Genomic DNA, 17,633 nt, shown 5'->3' with positions numbered 1-17,633 from the left:
AAATATCACGGAAAAAGGTTGAATCATTTTTCCAGAGATTGCGAAATATTTCTTGTTCGTATCGTACGCTGCTTCTGGAAACTACGTTGTATCCGAAATATAATGGAAATCATTGTATCCAATTTGAGTTTAAAAACGTAAATTGAATGAAATATATACGCGTGTAGGTACACTGATAATAAATGAGATGCACATGTATGGAGTAATGCAGAGAGAGAAGTTGTAAAATCAAAGATCGAAAAATATAGAAAATCCATGGTTGACCATATGATATACTAAAGTTTTCTTTTAACTATTTCTATATGAAATGTTGTAATAATTTATACCTTCATCAAATCTATCGTACTAAATTACTTTTTAATGTTCGAAGTGATTATTACAATTCGCGATATAACGATGACCGATACATTTTCGAAGTAGAAGTGTGGCAAAGATTTTAATTTACTAAAAGTAATTATATTCATCCTAAAACCAAGCATTATCCTCTTTCTCTATTTTTAGTGAAAAATATAGCGGAAAGCTGTACGCGCCCTTTGTTTGATTCTACTGGAAGGTCCATGCAGCTAAGCGTACAAAGTTTACGAGCGCTCTCCTCCGGGAGATTGTTCCTTTTAAAACAAAAGGTGGAACCGAAGAGAAATATGAAGAGTACTGAAAATATAGAACATTCGCAATCGTAAGCGTGATTTAACATCACCAACCAGCACTTTGATTACAGAAGAAGGAAGATGAGCTTCCTCGATTTTCACAATGATATTGTTGTGTATACTTGGCACATGATTCAAATGATTCAGCAGCTACAACGAAATATATCCAATCTTTTTCTCATAATCCGATCAATCCAATGAAATAATGTCTTAATTTCACCATCGATTTCGTCATCTTGAATTTATAATCGTTCAAAAAATTATAAAAGGTTATAGACTTCGATGGAAGGATAAAAACATACATTTTTCTTGACCACTAGGTATCACTGACAGAGAACGAAAGAACTTCGTCAGATCATATAGGAACACCATGAAGAATAAAAATTATAGAAATCGTGGATAACCAGTGGATACATTTTTCCGCGAGAAGCCACCCCCACGGCTGCATGTATCTTTTCCGCCGGCAGGAACTTCCTTAAAATTCAATATAAGCCCCGCGGGCACCCCTGCGAGACCGGGTCGCCACCCCCCTCGTCGAACGAGTCCCTTCAGCCGATGGCGACGGGGCCTGGTTACCATGGCGATTCTTTTGCTTGACAGGTGGCTGCAGCCACCGCCAACCACCCTCCCCCAGCACCCTCCATCTCCTCCAGACTCGTTTGTTCTGCCTGCCACTGGTACGACGAACCAATCGCGCACAGCGAAAAAATATTCAATCACGCGTTAAGAACTCGAGGGTGGTGGTGTGGTGGTGGTGGTGGTGGTAGTGGTAGTGTTGGTTTTGCGAGTGTGGTGGTAGTAGTAGTGGCAGAGAATCGAATCACCCTCGAAACCCCCTCGTCTTCACCCCACCCTCCTTCTGTGTTCGACTGTGACCAGGGACGAAGGTCGATGGCGGTGGAGGTCGAACCGCCCCTGCCTACAGAGGAACGCCACCCCCTTCCCCAACTTCCAAGTACGATGGAATAATAAAATGCCTCAGATTACATATTCAAAATCAATGGCTCCATACCTTCGACGTACAAAAGGGTGGGTGGGATCTACCTCCCCCATCCTCCCGCCCAACCCCCCAGGAGCCGCGAACCAAAAGAAAGAATGATAACGGACGATTTCGCGGCCGACATTTTAAGCAACCACACCCTCATTTGCAATTGTTGTCCCTGTTTTCAGTTTGCCTTTAAGATTCGCTTCTTTCAGATTATTCCCCCGGAATAATTGACTTGGTTCGTTCGGTTCTTTTGCCAGGATTCTCTTCTTTGTCGTAGATCTTGGTCGCGTCTTGGAACAATTTTCAAATATTTCTGCACGGAATTGAACGATTTCTGAAGAAATATCTATTAACCGTAATTTTTAAACGCTTTGAAATAATAAATTGGATCTTTGCCATAGTTTTCATAGTTAGAAAAGAAATCTGATCTGTTAATGAAGCCGCTATGATTAATTAGTGGAACGATCTATTTGTGGCAGTGCAGTAAAACATGATTTATTGTGGAATTATCTCATAATTAATACGAATATTTTAGATCGTGCTCGACATCGCTCTTCATATTCGATAAAGCAAGCTATGGTTTTAAAGGAATTAAATTATCAAGATAAAGGTGATAAATTTGAGCGATCCTCGAACAATAAGTGGGCAAAACATTAAATAATCATAGAAATTAATAGAAGAATTTAGTAGAATCTATAATTTGTAATTTATTGAAATTTATTATTTATAATTCATTATTGTTTTTAGATTTAGATTTTTTAATCTTCTACTATAGGTAGTTTCTATTATAATTAGTTTCAATATAATTCAAGTTATTAAATTTATTAATTAAGTTTTGTATATCGAAAGCGATTATTATTTATCTGAAAATTACAAAAATATTTTTTCACTAATTTTTTATACTTTAATTTCGTGTACTTACCATCCATACCTTTTTATCTTCACTTTTCCGTATCAAATTTTATTAAAAAAAATATGTAACCTTAAACCGAGGGTCACCCTTCGAATCTCGTCCTAATTAGCTGTAATTAGGCGCGAACTGGAATGGGCTGCAACTTTATAGAAGTCGAGGGGAAGAAAGTCGACCTGATCATTATGAGGTCTGAATTACGCGCGATAATTTCACAGACAATCGAAGAGGAAATGGCCGAGAGGATACTTCGCGAAAATTAATCAGCGACTAATTGATCCTGTAGAGATTAAGGTCATCGTCTTGAAATGGCGACCTGAAAAGTTTTTAGCTAATTAAAATTAATTGGCGCAATGTTACTGAAAGAATCTCTCGAAATCAAATTCTCGTTCTAGTATTAAGAGACAAAATTAAAAAACTACAAATCAAAGAAGTTCAATAATAATTTTACTTTTGGTAAATATATATCAAAAAGACACTTATATTTGAAAAATACATATAAAATATTTTTTATTATTATGGAAGATGTGAAGAAAAATTTTTAAATAAAAATTTATTTTCTTTTTGCTTGTGAAAAGAACTTTTTCGATCGTCTCAAAATGATTGTCCTTCTCCAATGATCAATTTCGCTTTTACATATTCCACGAATTTTATTACAATGTTATAATCTTATTTATTCAGTAAATATACGACAATACCGGTTACGTATAATATGTTAAAGAAAGAAATAATAATAAGCAATTATATTAGCTGGTGCGAAATTACACAGAGTTGTTTCTTTGATGCTGATACATAAATAATACTATAATAAGAAAAAACTGTTAAACTTGTTAAACACTGGAAGTTTCTAAGCTATACGAAAAGATCAAAGTATTCTTTTACAAAACAAACGACCAAATAATAGAATAAAAATTCAATGAGAAATGTAATAACAATAATTTTAGAAAGACGAACCCTTTCGAACTTTCTACACCATCGAGAAGCAATCAAAGACTCTACGCTGTTCAACAAATTTTCCAATCAAGTTTAACAACTCAGCAACTTTACATAGAATTTTGATTTCAATTACTCTGATTTTATAAAACCTAAAAAGATATATAATTACACAAAATTGTATGCTAACGAGTTACTCATTTTCTATTCGATTAATTTCGAAGCGAAGACTTATCTTTCTTCTTCACTAATTACATAATTGCTTGCTTAATCACTCAATAATCACACTCGAATAACAATGCAAAATGAGCAATCTTAGAAATCACCTCTAAGAAATCGACACGATACAACACAACACGGTATAGGTTACAGCAACGCGACTTTCTAAATGAAGCGAACACTTTAAAGTCGTTAAATGAAACATTGGAAATCAATTTCCCTTGATTGTTCCACAGCCGTCTCTAGCAATTACTTTCCCCTGTCCCTTTCCCTCTCGTTTACCTTGCTCGTTACGACTTTCAAGAATGCAATGAACTCGTGACTCGTTTCCCGATTTTTACTATCTCTTCGGGGATAATTCAGAGACGTAATAACGTGGAGATATGATGGCCGGTCGTTTTGAAACTGGCCTCTTGCATTTTGCATGAACGTAGGACTGGTTCCAATGGCAAAGACCACCCTTTCGTCGACCACGTGGTGGGGTGAGCTCATGGACTCGGTCAGGTTTCACATGACCCTTTCAAGATTCCATACGAATTCGCTCTTATGGCAGTTCATGGTACGAGAACTGGACCTTGCTCAGATGTATAACCTTACTTACCGAGAAGGTAACTTTAGAAAAGCAAATATACTTGGTTTCTTTATTCGAGAGCTATTTTTTATTCGTCGTATTCGTTAAGGAGGCACAGGTAATATCATGCGTGATATTTTAAGAAATATTTCCGTTAACGTGTGAAATGTACTAGGTTTCTGTGTCGTTACATTATATTTTTATATCTTTGTGTACCATGAAAATTTTGTTTTCATAACTTGCGTGAAATATGTACTATTTATCTTTAAATTAATATAAAACTACAACGGGTATTCGAGGAATATGTACATAGTATTTTAGGCAAAAATATATCTCCGACGATTGATGAACAGAAAATAATTTCACGATCAGTTAAATCGACGAAAGACTAACTACTTACACGTTCGTCATTGTATATAGAAAGTACGTAAAAAGAAGGTAAAAGAGTCACGAAGAAAAGAGGTTGACCAAAGCGTCAGGTAGACAAGTCACTTGAATCCGACCAGAAAAACATTAAAATTAAAATTAAGTAAGTGAATTCTATCCATTCGCTATATATCGATATAGAATAAATCGGCATAGAAAAAAACCATACAGATTTATGTAAGGAAATACAATTTTTCAAACTTAACGTCCCTACAAGATTATAATATCATTGTAATCATTTGGTCCCCAACTAAATAACTATACATAAACAATAAATAGGTCATCGAAAAAATTCCTCAAACTTGATACCAGTATGAAACAGATTTAAACTCGGTGCAGATCGGCGAGACAATGAAACTAATCATTTGATATTATGCTAAATTTCATTGGCAAAAAATATATTAACAAAAGGTGTTACCCAACATATCTAGATCTATATCGACTTATCGTTAGATGCTTATAAAGAATAATAACAGACCAGAGCTCGTACGAGGCGAAATCTTACGACCCAATGTAACGATCTTTGCGCTTCATCCTTACGGAACCGTCGTCGATGCAATGAGAATATGCGATAGACAAAAGCAACAGTGGTTTTTTTGGCAAGGCAGCTGTCGGACGCAAAACCAGAGGGGGACATTACTTAATAAACGTGCGCATCCGGGGTGCGGTCCGGTCGGCATTGTTTCAGAATCGGTAAATGGGTGCTTGGCAGCGGATGCGTGCGGCCAAAGGGTTAAGGATTAAGGGTTGAGAATCCTGGCTCGGACCCACAATGGACACCTGGACGGGTCCGCGGGAGCCCATAGCAAAAAAAAATCCTCTTTCCAGTCGTCTCTGGACATCTGCCATCGATCGCCATTGCATTCGACCGTATATCGAGGGGTATTACGCCATGGACCACTGTCCATCATCATATAAGAACTTTAACGTACCTGCCATACCTATACCATTCCATTAATTCCCTGCGCTTTTCCTCCTCATCCAGGAATATTTCCTTTCCTTTTTTCTTTCCCTTTCTTTTTTTTTTTTTTTTTTTTGAATTTATTCCCCGTTTCTCACGAGAATCTCGTCTGCGAGATTTTCGCAACAGCAGAGAGGCTAGAGAGGGTACTTCAACCAGACTACCGATACAGAGTTATGATAATTATTTCGCACAACCCTTGAGAACGAGATGCACGAACGAGAGAATCACTCGAGGACTTGTTTCCTTTTTTTCATTCGCTTGAACCAGTACCACTCCCGGAGCTCTCGTGTCTCAGCGAAAACAATAACTTGCATAATAAGCAGGACGAATAAAGAGGAACCTGTTTCTCGGGTGCCGCGGACAAAGAGGGAGCGTACGGCAACGGAGATAGAAGAGACGAAAGAGACAGAGAAAGAAGAAACGATCCGAAGCTCGCTAAGAGGAACGAAGGAATTCTTTCTCTCGCGCCTTAGCCAGCCTGCCGTCTCACGAGTTATGATGATCTTTTTTCGGCGCGCCGATACAGGTATATTGAAATTTCGAAGCGGAAGGACAAAACGACGCACTAATAACGTATGCACCGTGCAGCTGGCACCGTCGTTTTGTTCTTCTTGACGCTACAGGTTCTTGAATTTCACACACGTCGTGCCGCGGTTCGATGGGGTTGCTCTCCGCGGCGGTTCTACTTTCTCTTTCTCACCCTCTTGTTTCTCGCCGACCCGGGTAACCGCGCGCGCGCTCTTTCACTCGCTCGCGCGTTCACCATCTCTACTCTCCTCTGTCGTTCTTTCCCCGGCCGAAGAACCCCCTCTATTGTTTTACCTAGCGAGACCAGTTTTTGTTTCACTCTGTCTCTCTCTCCATGGCTTATTATATGCGCTTTCTGGCGTTCGTGCACGGTCGATTGTGTTCGCACGGGCGAGCTTCGAACCTGATTCGCTCGTTCGCTCGCGGGCCACCAGGAGAAAGAGAAACCGTGAGGGTCGAATGCGAATCCGGTCAAACGGCGAAGAGAGAACGATGGAAAAAAAAGCGATACAATAAAAGGGGTTAAAGTTGATACAATTGAGCGAGAAACGACGACGTTGCACGCGTGATTTATTTTTACAGTCAGCCCTCCCCCCCGCGCGCCGTTCCTCGCCCAGCACCCGGCTATATCGGTCCCATTGTCTTTTCTCTCATGCACCGTTCGCCTGGCAGGCGAAAATACCTTCGCGATGACTTAAAAACTCGACACGCAAGCCTTTTTGTTCGGAAAGTTCGTTACGGCTAACGAATGTCGCGAAAAGGGAGAGAGAGGAGGACTGGTTCCGCTGCGTATCGAACTGTTGCGTTCTTCTTACCGTTATAAAGAACCAAGTTGATGATTATATTCCTTGTGTCAAAGTCTGTTGCACTGCGAAAGTTTTTATAGTACGATCAGCTAAGGAGATTCCAATATAGTTTTACTTTTATAGCGAAACTTTTTGTTTGAAAAAGAAAGAGGTTTCGCGAACGTTTATGAGCTTATTCACAAAGCGGGCTCTTTCAGGTAAGAGCATAAGACGGTTCTTTCTAATCGTAATTGTAATCTAACTTTAACGAACAAAGTAGAAGAAAAATGTCTCCCAACTATGCGTTGTAAGCTGTGTTAATATCTGTTTGGTTTCCAATTTATCTCTATGTCCTTGAGGAAGCTAATGGTTTTCGAAAACCAATGGTCACGATTTTAATATACTGTTTTTTCATGTACACTGCACCCCCATTTACGCCTACTTGTACAATCTACAACGCGGATACATATACTTCGCATAACTCTGTTTCCTATGATGCGGTAGAGGACTTTCTCGTTATACAACCGATCGCCATATTTTTGGAGAAATGAATTACGCAAAAGACATAGATATAGCGACATATTCTTTCTTTGCTTCAAAATTTAAAAAATAAAATTAAAAAATTTCCTGTATAAATTTAAAATTAAAATTAATTTTTAATTCGTGCCACGCAGCTCTATAAAAGTTCAATTCGTGACAAAGGAAACTGAAAATTTGTAAATAAAGAAAGAGAGAAGACAGAAAATAAAAGATCCAACAAATGATCCAAAAATGATCCATTTTGTTGCAAATCTAGATACTGTCAGTCTGTCATTGGCTAAATACTCTATTGGTAATAGAACGATCTGCAAATAAATAATCTAGAATCCATTAACATAGAGAAACAAAAAACTTGTACTTTTAACAAGCATATACTTTTCTATCAAATAATGACGATAGCATATACCTAGATCTGAATGAATAATTGTATGTACCATACACGGTTGTCGTAACTCGAAATTTAGTGGCACCGTACAGAACGCAACCATTAATCATCGGACCACGCACTGACACAACATCCCCTATAGACCACTCCGACACGAGATGGCATGTGACGCCATAAATTGCTAAATTAAAAGGCCGAACGGCTATACAAAATAGTACCAGTGTGCTGTTTTTTACGACCACGGAATGGTTCTGTTGTATTGTTTTTATATTTACTCATTTGCATCCGAATGATGTTCGCGTAATTAGCATAGAAAGAGCACAAGGTGTTACGGTTTAATTGCCTGAAAGGAATACTTTATATCTTCCTGTTTTATTGCAAACCCTATAAATATTGAAAACTTAAAAGATCCAAAATGTTTGGTAATACGACGTTATTATTTTTAGAAGCAAATTAAGAACGTTTGGATTACCTCGATTTTACAAGAAAGAAAATTACTTTTTTAATTCATCTTTCCATTGTGTTATACTGTATATATCGATCATCCATATCGATTGTACAAGATAAAATGTTCATCGAATTGAGAGTAGATGCTCCATTTTAAAATGTTAGTATAAAATAAAAATAGAAGAACGTAATTAATTGTAACATAATTTTTCGAGTCTATTGCAAATGTTCACTTAAAATCTAAAAATTGTACATAAACACGTGAGATTTTATTGAATGCAATACACTTGCTAATCTGATATGAAACAAAATATCTATCATTTGTAAGGACGCGTATTAAAATGGTTTCATAATATTTCTGGAACGTTCGTTAAAATCAAATACTTTTGGATGACACTGTATATAATTTACTGAATCGAATTTTTATTCGATCTTGTCGCTGCCTACGTGACACACGGCTTTTCCAATAAAATTGCAATGTCACGTCAAAAATGACACACGACCGATAAAGTTTAATTCAAAAAATGTAATTTAAGATAACACCAAAAAAGGAGTCTATCAATCAATCAACGAGTCCTAAGCTTCTAGATTAAAAAATAAACGAAGACAAACTTCTCCTTTTCCATACAAATCTCTCTCTGTTAAATTCAATTTTTCCATCGAATACGCGAGTCGAATTCGTCAACGTTACTGCCCCCCCCCTCCTCCTCGCCCTTAATAACGAAACGAAAGAGAAAGAACACGCGGTGGAAAAAAGAAACATTTCACCGAGCGGGTGTATTTTATCCATCGAAATTTCTCGTCGTTCCCTTGCTCTCGTAATCCAGCGATCCGAGAGGGTCGGCACGTCTAACAAATCGGTTCGCGGCCATAAATTGAAATGCTAAAAGCGAAATTGGGTAGGAATTAGGAAAAACGCCACGAAATGGGACGATGATTACACGAAGGAAAGTTGCAAGGCGGAGGTGAACGAGAGAACGAACGAGCGAGCGAGCGAGCGACGGTGAAGGTTGAAAGGGTCGAGGAGGTGGGTCGGACGAAGAGGTGGGCCCAGCGGCAAAGTCGGAATTCCCTTAGCCCGCGTTGAGGGGGTTGCGCTGGCCATCGGTAGTCTATGGTGGAACTGCGACTAGAACGAACGAGGGTGAAAGAAAAGAGTGGAGCAAGCGCGAGGGTTAAAATGGTGGGGGTAGCAGTATTGCTGCGTCTTACCGAAGGAAAAAGGGGGAGGCCGGCGTAGAAACGCGACGAGGAAAGGGAATGGTTACGGGGTTGCGATGGTGGAGGGTGCTCCGAGTGCCGCGTAAATAACTTCCATCTTCGAGGGTGCAACCACCCGCTTGCCTCCTCCTTCCCACCCCCTCCCCCTCCTCTTCTCCCTTCCTATCGGGGGGATGGACTCGCGGAACAGAAGGAGAGAGGGATAGGGGATGAAAAAACGTGGAAAAAGAAAGTCGAACCGAGGGTAAAGAGGGTGGGTGATCCAGAGGAGGGTAGTGATTCCGTTGGAAGAGGGAGACGTAAAATATTCTTAATGAGCAAAGACTTTCAAGTATTGACTCAAAATGGCGGCCGTCCTTTCAAGTCGGCTTGTTAAGCATTATTCCGCGCCCTGCCACCCCCTTTCCTCTTCGCCCTTCGCTTTGTACGAATTCTCGTCCTCCCTCCTCTCGTATTCTTCGTCCTCCTCGTGCGCACCGCTTGCTTAGCGTACCCGGATCCTACGCAAGGACACTAATCCGTGTCCCGAGCCCCTCTGTTCTCCGTAAGCTTTTGACCGAGGTACAGTGGCAAACAAGGGAAAGAAACGAAAGAAAGAAAGCCGCGAAAGAAAGGACAAGAAGCCTACGATGGTAGTCTCGCCGATCTTTTTGAGGTTTTTATTAGGTCGAAGAAGACAAGAAACCCGTCCTTTCCCTCGTTTTTCGCTAATGTCAAAGGAAACCAGCCACAATGGGCTCGTTCATCGCGGAAGAAACGGAAGTCCTTTTTGTTACAATATTTACAAGGGCCGAAGTCATGGCGCCGGAAACATTCAGACGATTCCACGAGCACCGATCCGTAAATACTAATTAAAGTTTTTGAATCGACGTTGAAAAGGATTGACGTTTCGATGTCCTGTTTAAAAAGTTCTCCAGGATTTTTATACGCCCCGGTTGAATAAACGTCGTAAATGAAAGAACATGTATCTGAATATTAGTTTAATAACTTGAATCATGTTTATATTCATTTTCATATTGTATATTCTTTCTCGGTATTTATTTAGTTTGAAATATAAAATAAAATAGAAACATCTTTCGCATCCTCTTTGAAAGCTCAAAATTTAGATACCCATTTCCATATCCACTGTCCTTTCTCTTACATTTCGCACTATTTTTACGTACAATTGTTCTCTCCGATTAAAAAAGATGTAAATGTCACGAATTCAGTTCCACGATTATTAAGAAATCCACTTGAATCACAATTTACTAGGAAAGAACTATCAAAGAATCGGCTTAGATTTTGGATCTTCGGCTTTTCGTCCTTACACCGAGTGTCCAGTCCAATAACGAAATATTTTACGACCGATCTTAACGATTTATAGCCACATGATTCTTAATTCCGCCGACTACTGTCTTTCTTCTCACATTTATCTTACGTTCATATTACAACTTCCCTTTGCCCTAAAAAATATAAATACGAATGCAAGCATGCATGTAAAAACATAGATTCTAAAACAATGTAAAATATCTACCATCTTCTAACGGCAAAAAATATCAAGAAACCAACTTGAAACCTTCGACGAACATCTGATCCGTGTCGAAGTATTTTCCAATCAATCTGAATTTAATTCCTCTACCTACCGTTACGACTACTGTTTTACTTTTCACGTTCAACTTCTCTCTTCCCAAAAAGATGTAAGTAAATACCGCGACTTCGGTGAAGTCCATGAATATTCTAATGTCATTTTATGTATCAAAGAAGCAGCTTAAGACGCTCGACGACCATCTAATCCGATGTCGAAATATTTCCCGACGAATTTCAACCATCTGCAGGCACGTGATCCTTAATTCTGTCGAGCGAAGAGACCGACGAAAGTCCCAAATTTTTTAAGACTCTCTCCCCGCTGAGTGATGGCTATCCAGGCTTTTACAAAAAGGCTTTCGTACGAATGGATCGGGGAGTGGATTATTTAAGGGAGAGGGCCAGCAGCGTTGGGTGCTCGGCTCGAGGCTTGTTAGAACTTGGCTTTCGCTTTGAGCCTTCGTGCACCGTTTCGTCCTCCTCCTTCGCACGAAGAGGGAGGGGAAGCCGGAATAAGGGTTAAAAATGTATAAGATAAGATAGAGAACGTCGGTGGTGGAAGAAAGAGAAAAAGAGGGCCAATAGCTCGGGGCCAAAGAAGACAGTGAAACGAAGAAGAACGTGAAACCGAGACAGAGAGAACTTTCATTATTGATCAAAGAAACTGAGTGTCGCTTCCCTACCCAAAAGCTTGTTCTATTCAACTTGCCTTCGGCTTTCCATTAAAAATACCGGCGTCATCCGCTTTTTGCGACGTCGTCGGCACGATCTCACCTTCCGATACTATTCGCGTGTCCTACCGGGTTCTCTCTCTCTCTCTTTCCCAGTTATTTATCGACTGGTGCCGCTTCCACGAATGCTTTAATTGTATTGTCGACAATCCCAATGCTTCAAACAGTTTATTACCTTCAAGAAGTTAATTAAGTCTCGTTGCGGTGTCTCGTGACTGCTAATAAAAACTTGGAGCAAATACTTTATCCTGGCCTGTTAGAAATGTAAAAGTTTCTTTTCTATGGATTCTACTTATATAAAAATTTAAATTATGCGTCATATAAAAATGAAACTATGGATCGTATGGTGTTCCCAATGATATTTTGCTAATTTGGTAATTTAGTAATAAATGTATGAGGAAATGTTTCAGTAAATATTCTAAGTAACCTACTGCTTGTCTATAGAGAAAATGGTGAAACATTTTTTAACTACAAGAACGTAAAACGCAAGCTATTTTACGAAACATACGAGGATAATATGTTATTGGTACGATCAATGAATTAATAATAAATATCAATTTCCTAAAATATATTGAAGAATTTAGAAATACCAATATGCAACAAATCATGTATTATACTCGATAGAAATATCATTAGTAACGTGATTTTAAGTAGTATAGGTATTTACCTGGAATATCCGATTTATCCACCCATTGTACAACCGTAGTACGAAAAACGTGATGAGATGTAATGGAAATTATTACTTTTATATATTATTATATGTAATTAACAAATTATTGATTTTATCTTTTATTTTTATTATGAGATAAAACACAAAAGAAGGCAAATCACTATATGCTATATACTATACTATACTATGTACTATATCCTTAAAATATGAAACTAGATTTTGATGTCGTTTTACTTTCATCGTGACATAATCATTTAATTATGTTTCTCTTCTCGTACATTTGTATGCATTTGCCTCACATTATGTCTACGATAGCGTTCTTGAAAAGTCGCAAAATGTGTTTTTAATAACGATATTTGTTACAAGTAATGATTTTATATATCATCTAATAAAATTCTATAGTGTTGCATACAGTATCTACCTATACAACACACAGAAACTCGTCGTACTATAAAGTAAATGGCCGAATAATACAGCGTACTCTATCCTAAAAGTGCACAAGTTCTATGAACTGCCATTGTACAGTTACCGACACAGACCTTCTTCTATCACGGACAAAAACCATCGATATTGATTATCGAAAACCTTTTTACCATAGACGATAAGGTCAACTGTGATAGACTTTTAACTTTTGTATGATTAAACGATAAAACATAACGCGATTATGTTATTCTCATATTTGTCTATCTCAGATAGAAAAGTATAAATTTCTGTAAAACCGTAATGATAAAGTTTTTGTAACGTGAAACAATAGCGATTATACCTCGTTTTGGTGAAACTATTGGGTTGTCAACACCATCTAATGACAAAATTCGCAATCACTTAGTTGCCAACCCAATAAATAGGACCTTCAGTAGTAGACCGCTAGGGACAGCGCTGTACTATGGAAGAACAAGAACGATGGATATGAGCTCTGTTACTTCTCTGATATGTATATTTTCCACGGTTTGATAAGATTGTTCGATGTTATACTTATTCATAATCTGTTATTGTTAAGTTTACATTTTTCCAACACTTGGCGTGTGAAGTGTCTCTAAGTAGCATCAGCACCATGTCATCTTCAAAGCTTACTGCAGATGCGAAGTTCGGTGTTGACATCGGAGGTACAACTTTATTTTTTGTAATTACTATTATTATAAAAGAGAATTTCTTTTTATCACCATTTACGTAACTTTTAAGCGAAAGCCTTTCACGATTCTAAAGCAAACATTTTTTGGTTAATTATTTACAATGCCCTCCTCATCGATATCAATAATTTTTGAATATATTGTAGAAATCAGTATTTTGAAGTTTAGTAGTTTTGACAGTTTTCGGTAAAAATCTGTCGGACACAATAGTGAATTCTACGAATTATGTCTACAAACAAAGATCGGGCGAATTTAAAAACCTCATGCACATCTGATATTATTTTATCATTGATATTATTATTTCACAAAAAGAATAAATTTTTATTATTTCACACAAGCGTAGCCGGCCGCTTTGCGACAACCAGATTAAAAATATTAGCCTAAACCCAAACGCAACACATCAATGTTATTCATTTTTAGTTGAATTATAAAATATAGTAGACATTTCTTACAGTCTCGTATATGCTCGCCCGACTCTCGTTTACGTATACTTCGAACAAAACATAAAAGTTCGGTTTCGATTGTATCATTATACCTCCACTACAAGGCCACCGAGAACCAATACTGACGCGAACGCTACCACAGACGTATAATTATAGGCAGAATTCGCTATAATAATGCTGATAACTTTCGTGAATATCTCTAAACGAAACTAAAGCTAATCTACAGTTATATAAGAAAAAGGAAAAATTCAAAACGTTGAGTTTTACAACGCATTAAAAAATCATCGAAATCGAAGTTGAAGGAAAACTTCTAAATATCTAATTACTTACTTCTTGTAGATATGCGAATTAGGTACAAAGGCAAAGACGAAACTTTTACGGAGGAACAACTTGTTAGCAAGGAGCCTATTGGTCAATTTAAAGCATGGTTCGAGGAAGCCTCCAAGAACCCGAATATTATGGAGCCAAACACCATGTTTCTTGCCACGGCTACTAAGTAATACTAAATAAATCGCTTGGCATTGCCTACTATAAGATATTTCCTACAATATCGTTTTTTACAGAAATGGAATTCCGTCCATACGACCAGTATTACTAAAACATTATGGTAACGATGGTTTCAAATTTTATACGAATTACGAAAGTAAAAAAGGTCACGATATAGTAAGTACATTATATTTTCAATTTGCAACGGTTGTAACGATATGTATAAGTACTATATTTAACCATTTTTTTTAGGCTCAAAACTCAAATGTAGCAGCGTACTTCTATTGGCAACCTTTGAGACGAGGCGTAAGAGACGTTATACCGATATACGTTGGCTATAGAAAGAAATAAAATATTATCTTAAATTAACGTTTACAAATTATTAGCATATTATTATAATATTGAAGTAAGAAATTATGTTTAATGAAAATGTTGAACGAATTTTTTTATTAGGTGCGTATGGAAGGCAGAGCAGTAAAAACTTCTCCAGAAGACTCGGATCATTATTTCCAAACCCGACCATATTCGTGTCAAATAGGATCAATGTCTAGTAAACAAAGTAGTGTGATCGCGAGTAGAGAGACGCTTATTGTGAGAGAAAGAGAATTACTGGCACAGTTCCCAAAGGGTCAAGTTAAAAGGCCAGACTGCTGGTAATTCGATGAATTATTAAAAACGCATCATGTACGATAATAATCTAATCTAATTTTTAGGGGAGGGTATATCATTATTCCACATTCCGTAGAATTTTGGCAAGGTCAAAGCGATCGTTTACACGATAGAATTCGTTTCAGACGGCCTATGCCAAACGAAAAAATCGACAACGTATTACTCCATCGGGGAGATGACGGATGGGTTTATGAAAGATTATCTCCGTAGATAATACAAGAAAGGATATTTTTTTATTAAATAACATTTTTTGTTTCACAAATTACAAAAAGAATAATGCTTCTAGAATAATAAGTTCTGAATCAGCCTAAGATTGTTGTTTCCTTGTAATTTTTAGAATTTCTCTTTGCAATCCTAAAAATGTATATATATACATAATATATAAATATAATTACATATACGTTAAACTATATAAATGAACTATATATATAAATAAATTATATATATATATAATTGTTGCTTGTTTAGAAAAATACCCTCTCTATTTGTCCACACTATCTCAACGTCAAAAATAGCATCTTTCTCTATTAGGTCCTGAAATTGCCTCATTCCTCCGCCGACACCGAAATAATAGCTTTTACCGGCAATAAACCTAAGAACACCACGTGAGCCAATGTTATATTGTGCTCTCATAAAAGTCGAAACCAAGATTAGATAATAATTGTACTTGCCCAACGCCATTCGCTTTGAGCCTGCGTTTGAAAACTTCGTACAATTTTTTATGATTATCGGGGTTATAAATTGTTTCACTTGTGAAAATCAGATCGTATTCTACGAATTCATCCCCATTGTTAGAATCACGCAATTTTGTGAACGATTCCCAATCACCGCAAAAAAATTGACACCTATTTAATATGCTCTCTCGATCCTCAAGATTCAATAAAACGTTCGGGATCGTTACAGTTTTAATTACCTCTACATTCTGCAATGGTAATTAATCGTAAAATCAACTTTATAAGTCACATCATGAACATATCATGATAAATACGAACATAATCTTGAAAATGAACGATGGAATTTTTAAGAAGAGCAACAAGGCCAATAATACCGGTACCGCATCCTAAGTCCAAAACAAATTTATCTTGAAATTCGATATTTTTTAATAAGTATTGGCCTAAATCGTAACTGCATTCCCAGATTTTTAAGCCACCTTTATACAAGAAATCGAACAATTCAACAATTTTTTTACTGCCGTTAATGGTGACGAAACTTTTTCAGAAAGTAAATGATATTGTTTTAAGGAAAATTAGATATAGTCTACCTTCGTATTTAGCGGGAATAAGATCAGAATGTTGCGATTCTGCCTCCAGAATATTTGTACAATTATTCTTTTGCAAATCGTGTAACGCCCTTTCAAATCGAATTAATTTTAATTTGCAATCCGGAAAAAACAGACATTCTCTGTAATCATTAGGTTTATATCGGTTCTCGATTTGCAATTCCGATTCTGATACCTCCACCTCTGAGGCAGGTATCCAATTGATTGTTGATTTTTTAGTATCTTCACCTCTCACTAAAATAATAACTCTATTCATTTCTTATTCAACGAAAACTTGGATCGCCTTCAACAATTATATATATGCGGAAGTATAACGCAAGTATAACCTCAAAAATAATTCTCGATGCTGAGAATTTTAATTAGCTATAGGGAAGTGAAATATATAAAAGTACCTTCATCCTGTTTATTTTCCGAAAATCCGAATTTAAACATTTTCTATTTGATAGTTTTCCTGTCACACTTTATTACAAAAAATCATTAAAAAATAAAATAATTGAAGAGAGAAATCAAGCCATAACCGTATGCTTCCACCATTTTAGTGTCGTTACCAACGTTATCGACATAACGTAGAATAAGATAGCAATCACAGAGAATCACTTTCATGTAATTGACATTGATATAGTTTATAACGTCTTTCAAGCTAATAACAGAGTTACGAAGTATTTGCAATTTATTTCAAATTTTGTCGAACTTCCTTTAGGACTTTTAGTTATCTATATTGAACTACAAATATTAATTAACCCTGCTACAGTCCTAAATTTTTTATATCTAAATCTCAATCTTGTTTTAACAAACAGTTTTAACAAATTTTCTATCAAAAAATTAAAATAAAAAATCACGCATGTCAGTAACAATTATTTCATATTTTCCTCAAGTTTAAGGAATTTGTTAACGATAGAGAAATACGCTTGGATGGACAATAATTAAAAGAACGCAACAGGATTAAGTAAAACTAGTAATCATGCACAAACAATACGTAGTCGATACGTATAAATGATTAGTATTATACTTACCATTACCGCCACAATTTTCAACAGCAAGATTCCTGTTTCAAGGTACAACTAGTGACTCGTTCCGCCCAAAACAGTGCAATAAACCGTC

At 37.0% G+C, this 17,633-nt stretch overlaps 2 protein-coding genes across 2 annotated transcripts; one reads left to right on the top strand and one right to left on the bottom strand.

Moving 5' to 3' along the window:
- The first annotated feature begins 13,425 nt into the window (after positions 1 to 13,425).
- On the top strand, positions 13,426 to 15,564 carry LOC117235120 (pyridoxine-5'-phosphate oxidase). Its single transcript, XM_033496855.1, has 6 exons — positions 13,426 to 13,631; positions 14,438 to 14,594; positions 14,662 to 14,761; positions 14,837 to 14,890; positions 15,038 to 15,237; positions 15,298 to 15,564. Exons 1-6 carry the CDS (start codon positions 13,580 to 13,582, stop codon positions 15,461 to 15,463), a joined length of 729 nt encoding a protein of 242 aa, XP_033352746.1. The 5' UTR covers positions 13,426 to 13,579; the 3' UTR covers positions 15,464 to 15,564.
- On the bottom strand, positions 15,465 to 17,084 carry LOC117235119 (histidine protein methyltransferase 1 homolog). The gene is made up of 6 exons (XM_033496854.1): positions 16,925 to 17,084; positions 16,515 to 16,766; positions 16,246 to 16,403; positions 15,925 to 16,175; positions 15,730 to 15,845; positions 15,465 to 15,607 (listed from the first exon to the last, which is right to left on the bottom strand). The coding sequence occupies exons 1-6, from the start codon at positions 16,962 to 16,964 to the stop codon at positions 15,561 to 15,563; spliced, it is 864 nt and encodes a 287-aa protein (XP_033352745.1). The 5' UTR covers positions 16,965 to 17,084; the 3' UTR covers positions 15,465 to 15,560.
- Between the last annotated feature and the right edge of the window lie 549 nt (positions 17,085 to 17,633).

This window comes from Bombus vosnesenskii, unplaced genomic scaffold (genome assembly GCF_011952255.1).
Source record: "Bombus vosnesenskii isolate JDL3184/JDL3185 unplaced genomic scaffold, Bvos_JDL3184-5_v1.1 scf7180000013314, whole genome shotgun sequence".
Classification (NCBI taxonomy): domain Eukaryota; kingdom Metazoa; phylum Arthropoda; class Insecta; order Hymenoptera; family Apidae; genus Bombus; species Bombus vosnesenskii.
The sequence above is the reverse complement of the archived record's forward strand: the minus strand, read 5'-3'. Positions and strand labels throughout refer to the sequence as shown.